The sequence below is a fragment of the Salvelinus namaycush genome, chromosome 5 (genome assembly GCF_016432855.1).
Source record: "Salvelinus namaycush isolate Seneca chromosome 5, SaNama_1.0, whole genome shotgun sequence".
Taxonomy (NCBI): domain Eukaryota; kingdom Metazoa; phylum Chordata; class Actinopteri; order Salmoniformes; family Salmonidae; genus Salvelinus; species Salvelinus namaycush.
Genome location: NC_052311.1, coordinates 18,535,221 through 18,558,005, shown reverse-complemented (window position 1 = coordinate 18,558,005; position 22,785 = coordinate 18,535,221). Strand labels below are relative to the sequence as shown.

Genomic DNA, 22,785 nt, shown 5'->3' with positions numbered 1-22,785 from the left:
ATCCCCCTGACCTGTTTCTATAGCCCTAGTATCACTATATCCTCCTGACCTGTTTCTATAGCCCTAGCATCACTATATCCTCCTGACCTGTTTCTATAGCCCTAGCATCACTATATCCTCCTGACCTGTTTCTATAGCCCTAGCATCACTATATCCTCCTGACCTGTTTCTATAGCCCTAGTATCACTATGTCCTCCTGACCTGTTTCTCTAGCCCTAGCATCACTATATCCTCCTGACCTGTTTCTATAGCCCTAGTATCACTATGTCCTCCTGACCTGTTTCTCTAGCCCTAGTATCACTATATCCTCCTGACCTGTTTCTATAGCCCTAGTATCACTATGTCCTCCTGACCTGTTTCTCTAGCCCTAGCATCACTATATCCTCCTGACCTGTTTCTATAGCCCTAGCATCACTATGTCCTCCTGACCTGTTTCTCTAGCCCTAGCATCACTATATCCTCCTGACCTGTTTCTATAGCCCTAGTATCACTATGTCCTCCTGACCTGTTTCTCTAGCCCTAGTATCACTATGTCCTCCTGACCTGTTTTTCTAGCCCTAGTATCACTATGTCCTCCTGACCTGTTTCTATAGCCCTAGTATCACTATGTCCTCCTGACCTGTTTCTCTAGCCCTAGTATCACTATGTCCTCCTGACCTGTTTTTCTAGCCCTAGTATCACTATGTCCTCCTGACCTGTTTCTATAGCCCTAGTATCACTATGTCCTCCTGACCTGTTTCTATAGCCCTAGCATCACTATATCCCCCTGACCTGTTTCTATAGCCCTAGTATCACTATATCCTCCTGACCTGTTTCTATAGCCCTAGCATCACTATATCCTCCTGACCTGTTTCTATAGCCCTAGCATCACTATATCCTCCTGACCTGTTTCTATAGCCCTAGCATCACTATATCCTCCTGACCTGTTTCTATAGCCCTAGTATCACTATGTCCTCCTGACCTGTTTCTCTAGCCCTAGCATCACTATATCCTCCTGACCTGTTTCTATAGCCCTAGTATCACTATGTCCTCCTGACCTGTTTCTCTAGCCCTAGTATCACTATATCCTCCTGACCTGTTTCTATAGCCCTAGTATCACTATGTCCTCCTGACCTGTTTCTCTAGCCCTAGCATCACTATATCCTCCTGACCTGTTTCTATAGCCCTAGTATCACTATGTCCTCCTGACCTGTTTCTCTAGCCCTAGCATCACTATATCCTCCTGACCTGTTTCTATAGCCCTAGTATCACTATGTCCTCCTGACCTGTTTCTCTAGCCCTAGTATCACTATGTCCTCCTGACCTGTTTTTCTAGCCCTAGTATCACTATGTCCTCCTGACCTGTTTCTATAGCCCTAGTATCACTATGTCCTCCTAACCCCAACACACATTGGATCTCTTCCCCTCCTGCCTATCCTTTACCCCGATATTATGACATCTGCGTTTCATCTACCTTTCAGTCTTTATAATAGTTGTCACAATAAGTCAGGCACAACTGATGTTGTCATGACTCTTTATGATTATGATGAGAACAGATACTGAAACATGAGCAGCATTTTAGGTCAGTAAACTAGCTTGCTGACAAGCCCACAAGAGCATGCTTATACTGTTCACAAGCTACAAGCTGTATCTATGCATGCCTATTGTAATGCTTCATGACATTATAGTGTTTAAGTAGCGAGTTATCCCCTAGATTTCTAACTTTGGAAAACTGACACATGCTGAACATGTCCTATATTTCAACTATCATTTTCTCTTTGGTTTATTATAAGCATGAATAAAATAAAACCTCATTATGCCTAATCACTGTTTACCGAAGATAAAAACAATGTTGCTTTGGGATATTTAACCAGACATAACAATTCCAGTGTAGATGTAAGCTTTTCAAACAGTTCACCTATGTTTTGTGAGTTTACATTTTTGTGTTTAGTAACTGTCGAGCTCATTTTGGGTTCAATGGGAGGTCAAGGCAGACTGTATTACTTCTGCGTGGTCAGTTTGAGGCCGTGTCACTACAACTGTCAACACCAGCTGCAGATTGTGTTACCCATGCCGGGAGCACAGAGTTTCAAAACCCAGAGGCGCAACAACACGAGACTTCCGGGAAGGCTTGCGAAGCAGACCGAGGACACCAGGCTGGGGTTTGGGGTTTGAGAAGTCAATGAGAGAAGTGAAAAATGTATTCCTTAGTTGTTCATTTTCGCAAAATCAAATGGCACAACCTAGATTCTAGCCAATGTCTTAAGTAGTTGAACATGTTATTACTCCAACCTCGTGAAAGTGACAAACTGACACGTTTACATTTTTGTCAATAACTACGTTATAGTGAAGGAGTGCCTTTGATTTGACGGCATGCACATACGCAGTTCACGAGAGACGGCCTTTAGACCTGATGACGTGTATCTGCGCTTGAGCTTAGCTAGCCAACGTCTCCATGACATCACCCACAAGCGTGATCGGGATTTCTATTGGAGAAGCAGTTTCTGCCTATCTTCATACTGTACTGCAGGGTTCCCCAACTGGCGGCCCATGGGCCGAATCTGTCCCGCCAACAATATTATGTGGCCCCCCAAATTAATGAATATTTTTTTCATTTAAAAAAATAACATAATAATGAAAGATTATCGGACCCGAGATGCAAAAACTCCCAAATGCAATGTCCCAAGAAGGAAGTTACACTACCTAAATAATGCAAAAGTTACATTTTAACTTCATTCATGAGAGAGAATGCAGGACACAGTCAACTAATAAAGCCTGCAGCAGACCATTTTGTGGCGCTGAAACGTAAAGCTGCAACCACAGCGCAATCAATAGGAGTTGAACCTACACAAGTTGAGTAATTCATTTCATCAATAATCTTCATTTTAATTTGACTTTACAAACAACAAGAGAGCTTAAATGGAGTTTATTTCTTCTGAGCCTAGGCATATATAAAATAACAACTGACTGGGGTAGGCTATAAGGCTAAACAGCATCTTTCACAATCAAAAAATATATGGCCTAATTTTTATTTATTAGGCCTACTTATTTATTAGGCCTTATTTATTAGGCCTACTTACAATTGCAACTTGCCAAAAATGTAGCAACCTACATAAAACAATACATTTAAAGAAAAAAATGTGATCTCTGTCTGAATGTCTGTATCGAATAGCCTGCTCCTGTAACGACAGAACAAACTGTCAGCTTGAGACCTAAATATCCCTGGATAAGCACTCACAATAATGTTAGTATTTACTAAATACAGTCATATAGGACACTACGTTACTTACTCAATGGGAAAAGTTGCATCCCCCCTCGGACACGATCTTGTGGATGTCGCGTGAGAGGGTTGTGATTTTGATGTGCAGGCAGTCCTCCATTGACTTATGTGAAAGCCGGTTACTGTCGTGAGTCTATATTGCGTTCATAGAGGAAATGAGGACTCACAGGTGTAAGTCAATCCTAACATTGTTAGCACATAAAATGCAAGTTTCTTTATTGGCTGTATTCCTCTGAGCATGCCACCCAAAACACAAACAAGGACTCGGCACTCCTGTGCGCATCCCTGATTTGTCTCGATGTCTCAAATTCAGTCAGCTCAGTTTGAATTGCGGCCTCATCCAGCGAGGGTATCGTTTTCTTAGCAAGGGAGGAGAATTCTCCACCTGGGCAGACTGAGAGGATCACGTACAAACACAATGATATCCTTGGGCATTCTGTAGTCTTCAAATCTGGTGGAGAAATTGTCCCTCAGCTGCTTGATGAAATCTTCCATGCTGTGGCCTGTCGTTTGTTCAGTGTGCTGAAGTGCAGAAGCCTTCCAGATGTCAAGTCCAAATCGAACAACTCAAGCTTCCTAGTAAAGGCCTTACGTTTTTCCACCATGTCCACGACCGTTTTCCCTCTTCCTTGTAACTGGAAATTTAACCAATTTTAGTGACAATATGTCAGCCAAAAAAGCTGTGTGTGTAGCTTGCAGTTAACAAAAATGTTTCTGCGTCTGGAATCTGGGGTGGGAAGGCCACTTTGAAAGTTCCATGCTTAGATTCATAATGACGTCTGAGATTGAATTATTTGCAAACAGCGACATTTTCATTGCAAATAAGACACACTGGCTTGGCATTGGAAAAATATGGTAAGATGAACGCATATCTCTCTGTACATTCTTCCCTGAAACTTCGATTTTCATTATCCACCTTTTTTTTAAATACTTTTTGAGAGCGACATTTTCTCTTGCTATCAAGCTAATTGTGTTGAATGAATGTTGACGTAAAAATACGTAAACCTGTTTTTCCCCACCAATCAATGCACAGAGAAATAGGCTAAAATAATAATTTAATAGAGACATGGTGATTTTAAGTGTAATCAGATTGAAGTGATTATGTTATTGTCACTGAATGTATTATGTACTATTCAGATTTGTTAAACATTTTGTTAAATTTGTAGTGTAGGAAAATGTATTGTGCTAATACTATATAGTAATTATGTTCTGGTCCGCCAACTATTAGCTCAGAAAACATTTGGCAGGATGTAAAACATAGTTGACAAACTCTGCTGTACTGTCTTTGCCATGAGGCTTTCAAGCTTCAAGGTGAAGTCTCCTGCACCCACCCACCATCTTTGACTGACCTAAAAACACCTATTGTTTTTGATTCATACACAAGCATTTACATCCTAAAATAAAACTCCAAGTCAGTATACAGAGCAGACCAGTACAATGTTTTAGGTCAAAATGAAGACGAGAGACTCTCAGACATGGCCCTCCAATAACTGCCCGTCTCTGTGTGCATTGCCAAAATAGACGATTTTCCATTGCACAAGCTGGAACAGGAAATACATGAGGAACTATTACTTTGTTGATGGTCATGTGTGTCTCACGCTTTTCAACACCGTCAGTGAGGTAAAGGTGGCAGGCCAGTTCCTCTCTATTAGTGTTCGAGAGTCCCCTCGATCTAATACAAGTAAGCTAGCAGCACAGCGGCTGACATGGGTTTATACATGCTACTTGGAATTAATTGGGTGAACATTATAATAGTAATATTGGTCACATTGTCACCTTTTTTAATTGCATGCCTCCTCTTCTTCCCACAGCATTAGGTTCAGTGAAGCACAGAGATAATAGTAACTGTCACGTTCGTCGTAGTGATTTGGCGCAGCGTGATTTGAATACATTCTTCTTTTATTAGCGAAGAACACTAAAACAAAATAACAAAATAACAAAACGAACGTGAAGCTAATCAAACGAGTGCTGACATGCAACTACACATAGACAATAACCCACAAAACCTAAATGGAAAATGGCAACCTAAATAGGATCCCCAATCAGAGACAACGATAAACAGCTGCCTCTGATTGGGAACCAATTCAGGCCACCATAGACCTACAATAACCTAGACTTACAAAAACCCCATAGATCTACAAAAAACCCTAGACAACACAAAAAATGCATACCCACCCACGTCACACCCTGACTTGACCAAAATAATACAGAAAACATATATAACTAAGGTCAGGGCGTGACAGCACACCCCCCCCCCCCCCCCCCCCCCCCAAAGGTGCGGACTCCCGACCGCAAACCTGAACTTATAGGGGAGGGTCAGGGTGGGCATCTACCCTCGGTGGCGGCTCTGGTTCTGGACTCCGCCCCCCATCTTTACCCTGGTCCCTCCGCCTTTGTTGAGCTGAACCGTGGCTCATCGCCGGAGGCTCCGGAGATCCCGGGCTGGGGACCGTCGCCGGAGACCCCGGACTGGAAATCGTCGCCAAAGGCTCCGGACTGGAAATCGTCGCCGGAGGCTCCGGACTGGAGATCGTCGCCGGAGGCTCCGGACTGGGTACTGTCGCCGGACGCTCCGGACTGGGTACTGTCGCCGGACGCTCCGGACTGGGTACTGTCGCCGGACGCCCCGGCTTGGTACTGTCGCCGGACGCTCCGGAATGGGTAATGTTGCCGGACGCTCTGTACTGCCGAGGCGCACTATAGGCCTGGTGCGTGGTGCCGGAACTGGTGGTACCGGGCTGGGGACACGCACCTCAGGGCGTGTGCGGGAGCAGGAACAGGGCGTACTGGACCCTGGAGGCGCACTTGAGGCCTGGTGCATGGTGCCGGAACTGGTGGTACCGGGCTGAGGACACGCACCTCAGGGCGAGTGCGGGGAGGAGGCACAGGATACACTGGACCGTGGAGACGCACTGGAGGTCTGGAGTGTAGAGCTGACACAACCCGTTCTGGCTGGATGTTTATTTTCGCCCTGCAAAAACGTACTGGGCGCAGGCACAAAACGTACTGGGCTGTGCAGACTCACCGGAGACATAGTGCGCAGAGCCGGCGCAGGATATCCTGGTCCAAGGAGGTATACTGGAGACCAGGAGCGCTACAAAAAACCCATAGATCTACAAAAAACGCTAGACAACACAAAACACGCATACCCACCCACGTCACACCCTGACCTGACCAAAATAATACAGAAAACATATATAACTAAGGTCAGGGCGTGACAGTAACACTTGACTCCGATTTTCAGTCAAACCATATCTAGGTAGCTATCTAGCCAAGTAGAAACCCATGTGTCAGATAATGACAGTGGTCATTTGTATTGACAGGCGCTAGGCCTAACTGTTATAACAGATTATAACAGTTTGTGTCAAATCAGGTGCATTATTGCATTGTCTATAGAGTTCACTTGAAATGTTTCAAGGATTTCTTTTGAAACCTTCCCATGGAATTATATTATGAATGCTAACCCAGAGCCTACTGTGGGTTTATGGCTGTTTGCCATGTTCCGGAGGAGGATGGCAAGGCTTGCTACTTTTAAGCTGCTGTTTGCCATGCAGCCTAGCCCCTCTTCCCTGATATGTAGCCTAGTCCCATACTGTTTGTTGCTAGCTAATGTGATTTCACAGAGGGTAGCTGTAAGTAATCTTCTGATGCGAAAACCCACTATCCTGGTAACTCTCTTTCTCAGAATGTGAGGGGATATTGACAGTGGTCGATTCAAGGTCAAATTGAACTGTCAGAAAAGTGAAACCAGTGGTCTTTCTTTGATGAATTTTCAACCCTGGGGGAACCAATGGGTGAAAGGTGTGAGCAATTTCTGCTATTTGTATTATGTGTCAAAATAATTTTTACTAAGGACTCTTTTCTGGTGAGGACTGGCATGTACGAGCCATCCATATGCAAGCACGTCCTCCTTTCAACACAATTTAATGTCAAGACAAAGATATTGAAGTTGGTTTTCCATGGAACATGTGTTAGTTAGCCGCAATGATCTTCATAAAAGCAAGAATAATTGGGTGAAAGAGAAGCCTGAGGCAACCTCCTCTCTTCAATCACAGTCCATCTTTTGAGTAATAGATGGTCCATCTTCACTAAAAAAGTGCCTGTCATCGAGAGCCCCTTGTCTCTTTTTTTGCATTCCAGGCCGCTTTACGCCACTGTCATCATCATTTGTGAGAAATTAACACAACTGATGAGAAGAGTGCTACATGCCATGTTCCACCACATTCCCAATATGCCACACAGAGAGAGTGTCAAGAGGGTTTAAGAAGTGGCAATATTGTCGCAGTATTTTCAGTCCGCTTGATCCTTTCACCTCATGGAAGCTTGGTGCTTGACCCTTTCACCTCATGGAAGCTTGGTGCTTGACCCTTTCACCTCATGGAAGTTTGGTGCTTGACCCTTTCACCTCATGAAAGCTTAGTGCTTGACCCTTTCACCTCAAGAAATCTTGGTGCTTGACCCTTTCACCTCATGAAAGCTTGGTGCTTGACCCTTTCACCTCATGAAAGCTTGATGCTTGACCCTTTCAACTCATGGAAGCTTGGTGATTGACCCTTTCACCTCATGGAAGCTTGGTGATTGACCCTTTCACCTCAAGAAATCTTGGTGCTTGACCCTTTCACCTCATGAAAGCTTGGTGCTTGACCCTTTCACCTCATGAAAGCTTGATGCTTGACCCTTTCACCTCATGGAAGCTTGGTGATTGACCCTTTCACCTCAAGAAATCTTGGTGCTTGACCCTTTCACCTCATGAAAGCTTGGTGCTTGACCCTTTCACCTCATGAAAGCTTGGTGCTTGACCCTTTCACCTCATGACTTTGCTTTTACCTAGTGTCAGTCTGACAAAATATAATCAGTGGCTTTGTTTTTTGCTTTCCAATATGAACAACTAGGTCCTGTATATGTGTTCAGATTTGACCTGCAAAGAACATGTTTACTTCAACATGTCCATGTAGGGCAACCCAGCCCCCAAAGTGTCTCGTTTTATGAACTGTATGCCAGAATTTCCTCTGTGTTGTCTTAAGAATTCAGCATTCTCTGTGTTGATCTTGCCAACCCCCATTGTCACACTTCTGAGAGTTTACATCATGTAGGTCTGATATCTGATTGGAGGTTAACTTTACAGTAGTAGTATTGGTCAACAACTCAGATTTTGAATCCAAACAACTGAGATGTTTAGAAAATATTCATTGTTCTTTCTCTTATGTTCCTGACCTGCTGTGGTGAGATACCTACACTATTTATCTCCTTCTCCCATGAGCTATGGGCCATGGCACAAGCCATGGTTTCTTTGTCTCTCTCGCTTTGTCTCTGACCATGCTTAGAATAATGCCTTGCAATGCTTGTTAATGCTTTGTAACTTAAGCTTCATGCCTTGTATGTGAATCCATTCATTTTACAAAGTAATTAAATACACTTGTATTTAGAATTCCATTCTCAGACATTTCTTCATTGCCTATTACTGTAACTCAACCATAGTCTCTTGCATATTCCTATCTTTATGGAGTCAGATAAACATTTGAGTAGGTTAATGGCTTAGTCTTATTACGAGTTGCATGTGATGTGTATACAGTATATAGTATACTGTATATATACATATCAAATATTACTGCCCACTAGATGTCTAGAGTTCTACATTTCTACTATACGGTGTCATCCACCACTACTGAAGATGCAATAGCCGGTTTCTAGATCAGTGGGTAGCTTTGCTGGACACACACAATTAAATAGAACACTATCATGTATCTCTGGCTGAACCCCCATGGATATGATATACTGTAAATAACAAATTATTAGCCATCATATTGTGTAGCTGGTTCTCTGTGTACTATAGCATCGCAGTACTGTAAGTCATTTACTACTGTACAATTTAGAGCTGAAAGGTGGTCCTCGGGATGGTGTTGTGAAGGTTTCTGTACTGTACTTATGGGGGAACATGATGTTGCGTAACAAACTGTGACAGCGCTGAACTGCGACAAGCGGACCTCACACTGTGTCTGTTTCCTCCATGTCGTTTCAGATCTCGTCGTCAAAGTCGCCAAGGATAAATTTGGAGCCATTCAGTCGGAGTATCAGAAGGTGAGTCTGTTTGTGTACACACTTAATGTTTATCTGTGCTTGTTCATAGATTTTTATGATTTGACTTTCTCACTAGTGTCACGCAGTTATTTATGATACGGAAACGACTCATATTTGAGATGTGCGATTGGCACCACCCTATCTATTCTAAAGCAATGTGTTAATTGCTTATGTAATCCAAGGCGAGACCTTCCTATGTGTTAGTACGCTGGAAGAACAGTTATTGCCTCTGGCAATGTGTACGACAGCAAACAGAGGGAGAAATCAGTGGTGTTTTTGTCTAATAAACACCTTTAATTAACAACTCATTTTTTCTTTGAAGATCTAGGCTTCTCCTGAATCTTCAGAAGAAAAGTGTTTGAATGTTTCCAGACAGCATTTATTTATTGATCAGGATCAAACTGTTTTGAAGCCTCCAGTCAATTGCAGGTCAAAACATTAAAACGACATCAAAGATGGAATGTACTATACATTAGAGCCTATAGATGCTCTTTGTCTGTATGTGCAACTGTCTGAATATGCATGTGAATTTTAAGTTTGATTTTCTGCTTCATCCACATTATTTATTTGACTCTGCGTTGCCTTTGTCTTCTGCATGCCTTCTTCATCTGACTGGGCAATCCTCAGCCAGAGAACATTGTGCTGACGCTCCAGGTAAAGTTTGCACACTACCTAGCCTCCTATACCTTCATCCACCTGTATGGTCCCAGTCCTTCCCCAACTACCCCTCACCCATCTAGCATATCTTTAGCTCACTCTGCCATCACATTTATTGAAGTGACCCAGCGGACAAAACTCATTGCAATGAGATCAGATGTTGCAATGACAACGTGAGGTTGTACACTCATGGCAAAAGGACATTTTGTTTACATGTCTTTTTAGCAACTATTTAAAAAAATACCTCTATCTGCTTCTAATATGGTTATCTGACATCTCTTCAACCAGAAAACCAGATTTCATAACTTGACTGTCATAACTTGATTCCCATGACAAATGTTGTCCGCTGGGGTGAGGGTCCTAGAAACTACTTAAGGTAAATGGTCGTCATTGGAATTCGATTCAAAGTTCTATGACAGTCAGGATATAACCAATGGGTTTATATGGGCTTTTACTGTAATGTGTTAAATGATCCAGAGGAGGCTGGTGGGAGGAGCTATAGGAGGACTGTCTCATTGTAATGGCGGGAATGGAATACATTTTCATTGATTCCATGTGTTTGATGTGTTTGGTATCATTCCAATGATTCCATTCCAGCCTTTTCAATGAGCCGGTCCTCCTATAGCTCATTGCACCAGCCTCCTCTGATGTGATCATACCAGTCATACGATGACAGGCACAATTCATATCTGTGTATGAGCAATTTCCAAAAGGGTCAAATGTGTTTAGGACCAGGGATTTCCATGGCAACCATTCAGTCAGGCTGAGTCCTCTGCAGTGTGATTTTTCTCTTCTCTCCCAGCTAGTCAAACCATTTCCATGCTGAGCCTCACTTGAGCACTAGCTGTGCTGCTGAGGCCAGAACCCCAGTTAAATCCCAAGACACTGATATATTCAGTATAGTCATAGTCTGTAAAGAACCTCATATATCACATTCCCATACGACTGGAGAGGTTGGGTCATACTGATTTTCATACAGTGCATTCAGAAAGTAGTCAATCCCTTTCCCCACATTTTGTTACTTTACAGCCTTATTCTAAAATTGACTGAATTATTACTAACCCATAATGACAAAGCAAAAATCGTTTTTTAGACATTTTTGGAAATGTATTAAAATTATGAGACTCGAAAAAATTTAACTCAGGTGCATCCTATTTCCATTGATCATCCTTGAGATGTTTCTTAAACTTGATTGGAGTGCACCTGTGGCAAATTACATTGATTGGACATGATTTGGAAAGGCACACACCTGTCTATATAAGGTCCCACAGTTGACAGTGCAAATTAGAGCAAAAACCAAGCCATGAGGTCGAAGGAATTGTCCGTTGAGCTCCGAGACAGGATTGTGTTGAGGCACAGATCTGGGGAAGGGTACCAAAACATTTCTGCAGCGTTGAAGGTCCCCAAAAACACCGTGGCCTCTGGAAGAGGTTTGGAACCACCAAGACTCTTCCTAGAGCTGGCCGCCTGGCCAAACTGAGCAATCGGGGGAGAAGGGCCTTGGTCAGGGAGGTGACCAAGAACCCGATGGTCACTCTTACCGCGCTCCAGAGTTCCTCTGTAGAGATGGGAGAACCTTCCAGAAGGTGGCCTGATGGAAGCCACTCCTCAGTCAAAGGCACATAACAGACCGCTTGGAGTTTTCCTGAAGGCACGTGAAGTACTCTTAGCACATGAGAAACAAGATTCTTTGGTCAGATGAAACCAAGATTGAACTCTTTGTCCTGAATGCGAAGTGTCACATCTGGAGGAAACCTGGCAGGATCCCTACGGTGAAGCATGGTGTTGGCAGCATTATGCTGTGGAGATGTTTTTCAGCGGCAGGGACTGGGAGACTAGTCAGGCTTGAGGGAAAGATGAACAGAGCAAAGTACAGAGAGATCTTTGATGAAAACCTGCTCCAGAGCACTCAGGACCTCAGACTGGGGCGAAGGTTCACCTTCCAACAGGTCAACGACCCTAAGCACACAGCCAAGACAATGCAGGAGTGGCTTTGGGAGAAGTCTCTGAATGTCCTTGAGTGGCCCAGCCAGAGCCCAGACTTGAACCCGATCGAACATCTCTGGAGAGACCTGAAAATAGTAGTGCAGCATCGCTCCCCATCCAACCTGACAGGGCTTGAGAGGATCTGCAGAGAAGAATGGGAGAAACTCCCCAAATACAAGTTTGCCAAACTTGTAGTGTGATACCCAAGAAGACTTGAGGCTGTAATAGCTGCCAAAGGTGCTTCAACAAAGTTCTGAGTAAAGGGTCTGAATACTTATGTAAATGTGATATTAAAGTGTTTGTAAACTGTTTTTGCTTTGTCATTATGGGCTATTGTGTGTTGATTGATGAGGGGGGGGGGGGAAACAGTTTAATCCATTTTAGAATAAGGTCACTCTTGCCAGGCTGGGCAGAGATGCAGAGTTGTTTTTAAACATTTTCTATAGGTAGGCCTAAAGGTTTTTAGGCAAAATAACCCATTCAAAACGAAAACGTCCTTGAACGTGGGAATATGCCAGGCCTATTGGGCCAAAATTAATGATGGCCTCTTGTATAGATAATAAAACAAAAATGAACGAAATGTTTAAGAAATCCGATTTGTTTTGTATAAATACTTTGCTACAATGACACACTTAGTTTTCTACCCACCTCGTTCCTTACTTTTAGCATGTGCACGTAGTAAGTACACAATCATGCTTTCGGGATAAGTGTCTTTTCAGATTCCACAATGATTCTTTAGATGTGGACACTACATCGACACACTCCCACTCTTGCTCTTGGTCCACATCTTTGTAAGTCACCTTGATTTGGCACCTGTGTGTTCTATCAGTTTCTTTATGGAAATATTTTGTGAACTCCATGACAGTAGCTAAAGCAAGGGGCTATAGTAGCACACAAGTAGACTACAAATGCATGCTGGACTGGGCATGCCCTGACCTCGTGAAGTGAGTGCTACTGGAGTGAAATAGGAGCGGGCAAGGGCAGTCTTTAGAGGGATGTTTTACCCATGTAAAGGGATTATATGCCTTGTGATAAGGATTGGACAGAGATGACAGTTTGCTGCTACCAATACCATCCCATCATACAACCTCTCACAATCTGACAGTTATTCTGGAAAGAAAAGTCACCTTTTCTCTCCTTGTTATGCACTGAGAGAATGGCTGTGTGTGTGTTTTCACTCCTAATTGGACAAATGCCAGTAGAAAGTGAGTAGCGGACGGCCCACCTGGAATCTTAACCTTGAGAATTAATCCGATCACGTAGCATTGAGGTACACAAAGTGCCCTTGCAAGTTGCCACCCAGTTCAGCTGTGGGAAGCATTTGATGAAAAATCTATTTAACAGCGATTGTGGTGGATGTGCAGAACCCTTAACAAAGACAAACAGAACCGTGTAAAGGCAAAAGAAAAGGCCAAGCCGTCAAAGAACTGGTCAGACATGGATGGATGCTTTGTTCATTATAGTAAAAGTCACACATTCCCTCCGACTCTGAGATTTACCACCTCTGACAATGTGGAGAGAAAGAAGCCAGGGCGAGGGGGCTTTAGCTAAGACAGGATTTCTCTTCATCCATAGCCTCCAGGAACTACCTGACTGACACCCAGTGAGCCTTACTCAGCCAAGAGTAGCTTTAGAAGTTGGATTAACTAAGCAGCCAGAGATTTAGAAACTTTGCCCAAAGTTATCATAACGAGCAGAAGAGAAAAGGAGAAGAGGTGGAAAAAAAGTTCAGAATAGATTTGAGTCCGAGTTTTTTACATTTTTGATTTAACTTTTATTTAACCAGGAAGGGCTCTTTGAGATTTGAAATCTATTTTTGAAGAGAGTCCTGGAGAGTGCTAAATAGCAAAGCAGCAGGTCTCCAGTGCAGGATGGTCGCTGGGTTAAGAAGATTAAGATTACTGTAAATCAGTAGGGGCAGCCATGAGAGGAGTCATTCAGACGTTTTGATAGCTGCCCCTTTCACCCTTTTCATATTATGAAGCAGCATAATGTCATTGTGACAAGTTACATACAGAGCGGGAATTACTAATTCCTATAAAAATGTCAAAATTTTTAACACCCTCGCTTAGTTCAGTTGAGATAGGAGGAGATAAGTGGGACAGGGACCTTATATAATAAGGGGAGGTGGGAGACAGTGTTCATGATAACTGACATGATAACTTGAGTGCTCTCCAGTTTGGTCCATTGAATGCTCTAACGTTAGGTCCATTGAGTGCTCTAAAGTTTTGTCCATTGGGTTCTCTCAAGTTTGGTCCATTGAGTGCTCTAACGTTAGGCCCATTGAGTGCTCTAAAGTTTGGTCCATTGAGTTCTCTAAAGTTCAGCCTATTGAGTGCTCTAAAGTTTGGCCCAAGTACTTAATCCTCTATGGTCATGACCTCTACTCCATCTCACTTAGCTACACCCACTGTAGCTTACACTGTTAGAAAAAAAGGGTCTATCTGGAACCTAAAACAATTCTTTGGCAGTCCCCATAGGAGATCCCTTTGAATAACTATTTATGGGTTCATGTAGAACCGTTTCTGCAGAGGGTTCTACATGGAACCCAAAATGGTTCTACCTGGGAACCAAAAAGTGTTCTCCTATGGGGACAGCCGAAGAACCCTTTTGTAAATTGTAAAGTACGTTTTTTTGTCTGTAATGTATTTTTCGTTATGTGTCGGACCACAGTAAGACTGGCTGTCGCCATTGGCGTCGGCTAATGGGGATCCTAACAAATCAAATCAAGCCAAAACCCTTTTTTCTAAGAGTGTAGCTAACTGAAGTAGCATTGCTATTTCTGAAGCAACATTAGAAGCACTAATTCTTTATTTGCCCTTCACTAGAATTAGTCTCATATTCGTTAAACTAATTGCACCTATTGAACTAAACATTTATCTTATTTTTTTGTTGTTGATTACATTCATGTCCTTTGTGTTGATGTTCCCACATTTAAAGCAATTGTTGATGCAAAATGTAATGCAATGTATGTTTCTATTGATTTGACATTGTTAATGGCAGGGATCATCAACTATATATACTACCGTTCAAAAGTTTGGGGGTCACTTAGAAATGTCCTTGTTTTTGAAAGAAAAGCAATTTTTTTGTCCATTTAAAATAACATAAAATTGATCAGAAATACAGTGTAGACATTGTTAATGTTGTAAATTACTATTGTAGCTGGAAACGGCAGATTTTTTATGGAATATCTAAATAGGCGTACAGAGGCCCATTATCAGCAACCACCTGTGTTCCAATGGCACGTTGTGTTAGCTAATCAAAGTTTATATTTTTAAAAGGCTAATTGATCATTAGAAAACCCTTTTGCAATTATGTTAGCACAGCTGAAAACTGTTGTTCTGTTTAAAGAAGCAAAGAACTGGCCTTCATTAGACTAGTTGAGTATCTGGAGCATCAGCATTTGTGGGTTCAATTACAGGCTCAAAATGGCCAGAAACAAATATATTTCTTCTGAAACTCGTCAGTCTATTCTTGTTCTGAGAAATGAAGGCTATTCCATGTGAGAAATTGCCAAGAAACTGAAGATCTTGTACAACGCTGTGTACTACTCCCTTCACAGAACAGCGCAAACTGGCTCTAACCTGAATAGAAAGAGGAGTGGGAGGCCCCGGTGCACAACTGAGCAAGAGGACAAGTACATTAGAGTGTCTAGTTTGAGAGCAGACGCCTCACAAGTCCTCAACTGGCAGCTTCATTAAATAGTACCCGCAAAACACCAGTCTCAACATCAACAGTGAAGAGGTGACTCTAGGCAGAGTTCCTCTGTCCAGTGTCTGTGTTCTTTTGCCCATCTTAATCTTTTCTTTTTATTGGCCAGTCTGAGATATGTTTTTTCCTTTGCTGCTCTGCCTAGAAGGCCAGCATCCCGGAGTCGCCTCTTCACTGTTGACATTGGGACTGGTGTTTTGCGGGTACTTTTAAAATGATAAACTTGGATTAGCTAACACAACGTGCCATTGGAACACAGGAGTGATGGTTGCTGATAATGGGCCCCTGTACGCCTATGTAGATATTCCATATAAAATCATCCGTTTCCAGCTACAATAGTCATTTACAACATTAACAATGTCTACACTGTATTTCTGATCTATTTTATTTTAATGGACAAAAAATGTTGCTTTTCTTTCAAAAACAAGGAAACAGTGAGCGAAACTTTTGAACGGTAGTATAGATTCAACCAATTTTTTTCTGGAGCTGAATGTCGGGGGGCCAGAACATAATTACAAATCATTTGTATACTGCAATTGACCACAAGATTCCCAAACAGATATAATATTTGACTAAAACATAATAATTTCGAACCTTGCTTTCATTTGTATACACGTGTCTCTATAATGCTTGAGAATACCTGGGAAGAGATTTCCAAAATTAAAATCATTTGGAGCTGATTTCCAGGTGTTTTTACAGACTTTTATGTCCAACAATGAAAATGTATTTGTTTTTGTTTTATTTTGAAAAACTTGCGGGTGAAATAAAACCACCCTTTGGCCGTCGGTTGGGAAAACCTGGTTTATGGTGTTATTCCTGTTATCGTTTGCATTTTTGCAGCATACTATGCAAATAGTATCAAAATCACACTGATTCAGAAATGACATGCCTACTGGCTTAAAGTGTCACACATTTGGCATTGATTTTGAGGATAATATCTCCACAGCCATCAATGTTTATTTATCCCATGTGTAACTCTGTGTTATTTGTGTCGCACTGCTTTGCTCTATCTTGGCCTGGTCGCAGTTGTAAATGAGAACGTGTTCTCAACTGGCCTACCTGGTTATTAAAAACCTTAAAAAGGTGAAAAGAAAATTGGGCCAAAATGCAAAAGCTGTCAAACATGGCCATGGAGTAGCCTACTATGTACTGTATGAAATTACATTTAAGGAAAGTGTCAATGCCAACTGTGGGCTCTCATCATCATTCTGGAATCATCTACTCTTCCCTCTCTACTTGTCCCCCTCTCCTCACTCCCTCTCTCTTCTTCACCCTCTCCCTCCTCCCATCTACTCCTCCTCTTCTCTCCAGGCCATCTACTATGAGACAGGCTTCATGGTGTGTGCCGTGCTCGGCCTGCTCTTCATTGTCCTACTGCCCCTGGTTGGCCTCTTCTTCTGCCTGTGCCGCTGCTGCGAAAACTGCGGCGGCGAGATGCACCAGCGCCAGCGCAAGAACGCTGACTGCCAGCGGGGCCTGCTCACCACACTGCTTTTCGCCACCTCGCTCATCATCACGTGAGTCCACATCCGTTAATATCTTACTTTCATGTATCACCAAGTACATTTACATGCACACTAGTAATTCGAAATTAAACTGATAATGGAAGTAGGCCGGGTATTGCAATAGTCATGTAAACACCTTACTCCTTACTTATTTTTTATTTTAATCAGCGTAAGGTCATAATCGAAGTAAGCATACGCCGTTTAAAACACATGGTTTTCTGAGCAATCTTTCTACATGTAAACAGCTTAATCAGAGTTTCAGCTGTGTATTTGATCTGTGCATCTACCCTCACCAGCAGCACAAGCCTCCATCTTTAGCGCGAGTGAAGTGAGTTTGGAAAGTATGTATCTTAGAAATTGTTTTCACATACAAATTGTATATGTCCGAACTCAGAATCAAATAGGCTCCCCAAAAATAACATGTGGTAGAAAGTTTATTTTGAATTGCGATTTTCTGCATGTATCTGTGTCCAATCATCAGGTAGCCTGGTTTCAGATGTGTCCATGTAAACAATATTATTAGGGAAATTGTTATTTTTGCAAAGCATGTAAACATTTAATTTGAGCTATTATATTAATCTGATTATTCACAATAATCCTATTAATGTGTGCATGTAACCATACTCACTGGTGAAAGTCAACTAAATCTGCGGAAGTGTTCACTTAGTTCTGGTCCCCTTCTGCCTAAAAGCATTGGACCTAAATGGTTTTCAATTGAAAATGTTGTTCAAACAGGCCTTGGATATCATTTTAGGGTGTCTTTGTGCTCCGTCCGGATTATAATCTAGGGAAAACACTGGGTAAATATGAAGGCTACACTAGAAGGTTTGAGCCCGCCTTGGCTACCTCAGTCCTCCTACTATAAATGTAACACAATACAACCACACATTAATCACAGCTTATATCAAGAGACCCCCCTGGAAATCTTCTTCAAAAGGCCAACTACTACATTTTTGTATGATCATTTATAAACAAGGTGGAATGGACATTTTACATAGACACAGTGCCTTCAGAAAGTATTCACACCCCTTTACTTTTTCCACAGTTTGTTGTGCTACAGTCTGAATTAAAATGTATTAAATTTAGATTTTGTGTCATCGGCCTACACACAATACGCCATAATTTTGAAGTGGAATTCTGAATTTAGACATTTTTATAAATTAATTAAAACTGAAAGACTGTAATGTCTTGAGTCAATAAGTATTTAACACCTTTGTTATTGGAAAGTCTAAATAAGTTCAGGATTAAAAATGTGCTTAATAAGTCATAGAAAGTTGAATGGACTCACTCTGTGTGCAATAATAGTGCTTAATATCCCTTTGTCCATGGTGAAGTTATTAATTACACTTCGGATGAGAAGGAAGCCTGTACAGAAAAAAAAAATATTACAAAACATGCATCCGGTTTGCCAAAAGGCACTAAAGTAAAACTGCCAAAAATGTGTCTAAGAAATTAACTTTATGTCCTGAATACAAAGCATTATGTTGTGGCAAATCCAACACAACTGTAATGGCTGTCTTCGGGTGAAAGAGAGGAGGACCAAACTGCAGCGTGATGATAATCCATATTTTAATAGGCTACTTAAACAACGAACAAAAACAACAAACAGACAGAGAGAACCGAAGACGCTACAGTCCCGAACTAGTGAACACAGACCAGATGAACACACGAACAGGAACAATCACCTACCAAACACACTACAAAACAGGCTACCTAAATATGGTTCCCAATCAGAGACAATGACAAACACCTGCCTCTGATTGAGAACCATATCAGGCCAAACAAGAAACCCCACATAGAAACAGACAACATAGACTATACCCACCCAACTCACGTCCTGACCAACTAAATAAAGACTAAACAAAGGAAAATAAGGTCAGAAATGTGACAACAACACATCACTGAGTACCACTCTTCACATTTTCAAGCATGGTGGTGGCTGCATCATGTTATGGGTATGCTTGTCATCGGCAAGGACTAGGGAGTTTTTTAGGATATAGAGCTAAGCACAGGCAAAATCCTAGAGGAAAATATGGTTTAGTCTGCTTTCCAAAAGACACTGGGAGACAAATTCACCTTTCAGCAGGACAATAACCTAAAACACAAGGCTGCACTGGCGTTGCTTACCAAGACGACATTGAATGTTCCTGAGTGGCCTAGTTACGATTTTGACTTAAATCGGCTTGAAAAGATATGGCAAGACTTGAAATTGGCTGTCCAGCAATGATCATCAACCAACTTGACAGAGCATGAAGAATTGTAAAAATAATAATGTGCAGATATTGTACAATCCAGGGCCCAGGTTCACAAAACACTTCTTACGCAAAAACGTAACAAGCTTCTTAAGAAAAAAAAGAATTTCATAAGATAGTTCGTAAGTGCAATTTCTCAACAATATCTTTCTTACGAACTTCTCAAATATCTTCTTACAAATCTTCTTAAGATATTTGTTGCTAGCATATTTTAATGTTCTAAAACTTGTTCTTGGGTTTAAAATAATCAATACTGAAACTTTCAGATGAAGTTTGTGAGTGAATTCAACATGGTAAATTTCTTTCATGAACTTTTTCTCTCACTGCCCTGAGTTTAAGACAATAGTTTATCTATCTTGGAATAAGAAATAACACAAAAAAATGTTCAGTAACCTTTTTGAGGAATAGCAACTTTGCTTAACTTTCTTCTTAAGTCTATAGTTAAGGGAAAAATGGTAGTTAAGAATACATTTATTCTTAAGAAGGTTTTGTGAATCTGGGCCCAGGTTTGCAAAGCTCTTAAAGACTTACCCAGAAAGACTCACAGCTGTAATAGCTGCCAAAGTTGATTCTAACATGTGTTGACTCAAGGGTGTGGATATATTTCTGTATTTAATTTCAATACATTTGGAAAAATTTCTAAAAACATGTTTTCACTTTGTTGTTATGGGGTATTGTGTGTAGTTGGGTGAGATATATATTTAATACATTTTGAATTCAGGCTGTAACACAACAAAATGGGGAATAAGTCAAGGGGTATTAATACTTTACATAATATGCGTTTTTATAGTGTCTCTATTCAAGAGTCTTTTGACTCAATTAATGCTGTTCCTGCTTCAGTGTTCTCCCTCAGCATCTTTTCCCGAACACAGTACATCACCTACTGACTTGCATCACTTTAGATATCCAGTGGTGATTGTGAGAAACAAATGGTCAAATGTACTTACAGCACATTATTGGCTAGGCAGCAGAAATAACCATATACAGACGCAATATAGACAGTATCTGTGGCTTGCCTTTGGCTCTACGGTGGATGAGAGAGGATTCACCAAGCTTCTGTTCTTTGTTTGATGTTCCTGTCTTTACGGCTTTATTGGAGAGAGAGTGCTGCATTATTACAAATTCCAGAGGGGAATCCTAGCTCCACGGAGACAAGTGTCTGAGAGAGAGAAACCACCCAGAGCTCTTATTAAATCTCCCCGGCCACCAGGCGAAGACGCCACAACGATTCTAATGAAGCAATTACACTGGGCACAGGGATGAGGAGACCACCTCTCGAGCTGAAGTACAGGGAGTGTGTTACCCATAGGGCACATGCGTGCGTACAGCGCATACACATAGTACTCACACACACACAAACACACACACACACAGGGTATTACCAAAAGAGCGCAATCGCTGACAGCTATGGGGCAAGGATGAGACGTTTTACAGCGAGGACAGGGGGTGGTATCCCAGAAACGTTCTAATTTGAATATGTAAGGCGTGCAGGCACATTATTAGAGAGGGAGAGAGAGTATGAGACATACAATTGACATGGGTGGTGTATTACACTATTTCCAAGAACTGTTTGATTGAATGTGAAAGTGTATTTTTAAGGTGTAGGCCTATAAAGCTTTCTGGTATGGATTATAGGTTGGTATGCCAAAGATGTCTTCGAAACTTAGGTGTAGCATCACATTGTGGTTTGTAAGGTACACTATATATACAAACCTATGTGGACACCCCTTCAAATTAGTAGATAAGGGATATTTCAGCCACACCCGTTGCTGACAGGTGTATAAAATCGAGCACACAGCCATGCAATCTCCATAGACAAACATTGGCAGTAGAATGGCCTTACTGAAGAGCTCAGTGACTTTCAACATAGCACCGTCATAGGATGCGACCTTTCCAACAAGTTAGTTTGTAAAATGTCTGCCCTGATAGAGCTGCCCCAGTCAACTGTAAGTGCTGTTATTGTGAAATGGAAACGTCTAGGAGCAACAATGGCTCAGCCGCGAAGTGGTAGCCCACAGAAGCTCACGGAACGGGACCGCCGAGTGTAGCGCGTAAAAAATCGTCTGTCCTCGGTTGCAATACTCACTACCGAGTTCCAAACTGCCTCTGGAAGCAACGTCAGCTACTGTTATTTTATTTCGTCGGGAGCTTCATTAAATGGGTTTCCATGGCCGAGCAGCCGCCTACAAGCCTAAGATCACCATGTGCAATGCCAAGTGTCGGCTGGAGTGGTGTAAACCTCGCCGCCATTGGACTCTGGAGAAGTAGAAACACGTTTTCTGGAGTGATGAGTCACGCTTCACCATCTGGCAGTCGTGCGAACTAAACTTTGGTGGAGGAAGACTAATGGTCTGGGGCTGTTTTTCATGGTTTGGGCTAGGCCCCTTAGTTCCAGTAACATTCTAGACGATTATGTGCTTCCAACTTTGTGGCAAAAGTTTGGGGAAGGCCCTTTCCTGTTTCAGCATGACAAATGACAATGCCCCCGTGAACAAAGCGAGGTCCATACAGAACTGGTTTGTCGAGATTAGTGTGGAAGAACTTGACTGGCCTGCACAGAGCCCTAACCTCAACCCCATCAAACACCATTGGGATGAATTGAAACACCGACTGCGAGCCAGTCCTAATCACCCAACATCAGTGCCTGACCTCACTAATGATCTTGTGGCTGAATAGAACCAAGTCCCTGCAGCAATGTTCCAACATCTAGTGGAAAGCCTTCCCAGAAGAATGGAGGCTGTTATAGCAGTAAAGGTGGGACCAACTCCATTTGAATACCCATGATTTTTGGTGATGTAGTGTATGTTTTTGGTACAATGCTCCTATTTGCCTTTAGTTGTGTCACTATTATGAGGTTCGACTGGTTCAGATTGTCACATTCACTGTCTTCAAACTCCCTGTCATAGATTTTACATTTACATTTAAGTCATTTAGCAGACGCTCTTATCCAGAGCGACTTACAAGTACATACATTCATACTTTTTTTGTACTGGTCCCCCGTGGGAAACGAACCCACAACCCTGGCGTTGCAAGCGCCATGCTCTACCAACTGAGCCACACGGGACCGGGATAGATGAGCCAAGGCGCAGCGTGCATGTAATTCCACATTTCTTTTAATCGTAGTGAAACCTTCACAAAAAGAACAGGTAAACAGAAACAAACGTGACGCAACCGTGGCGCACACAAACACACACAGAAAATAAACAATTACTCACAACATAGGTGGGAAAAAGGGCTGCCTAAGTATGATTCCCAATCAGAGACAACTATAGACAGCTGCCTCTGGTTGGGAACCACACTCGGCCAAAAGCAAAGAAATAGAAAACATAGAATGCCC

At 42.1% G+C, this 22,785-nt stretch overlaps 1 protein-coding gene across 1 annotated transcript in view; it reads left to right on the top strand.

Annotated features, from left to right (window-relative positions):
* Positions 1–22,785, top strand: part of LOC120046956 (prominin-1-A-like) — a 113,455-nt gene that overhangs the window by 37,155 nt on the left and 53,515 nt on the right. The window contains exons 2-4 of the mRNA XM_038992508.1: positions 9,279–9,337; positions 9,965–9,991; positions 17,003–17,208. Coding sequence (XP_038848436.1) covers positions 9,279–9,337; positions 9,965–9,991; positions 17,003–17,208 — 292 coding nt within the window. The remainder of the gene's footprint in view (positions 1–9,278; positions 9,338–9,964; positions 9,992–17,002; positions 17,209–22,785) is intronic.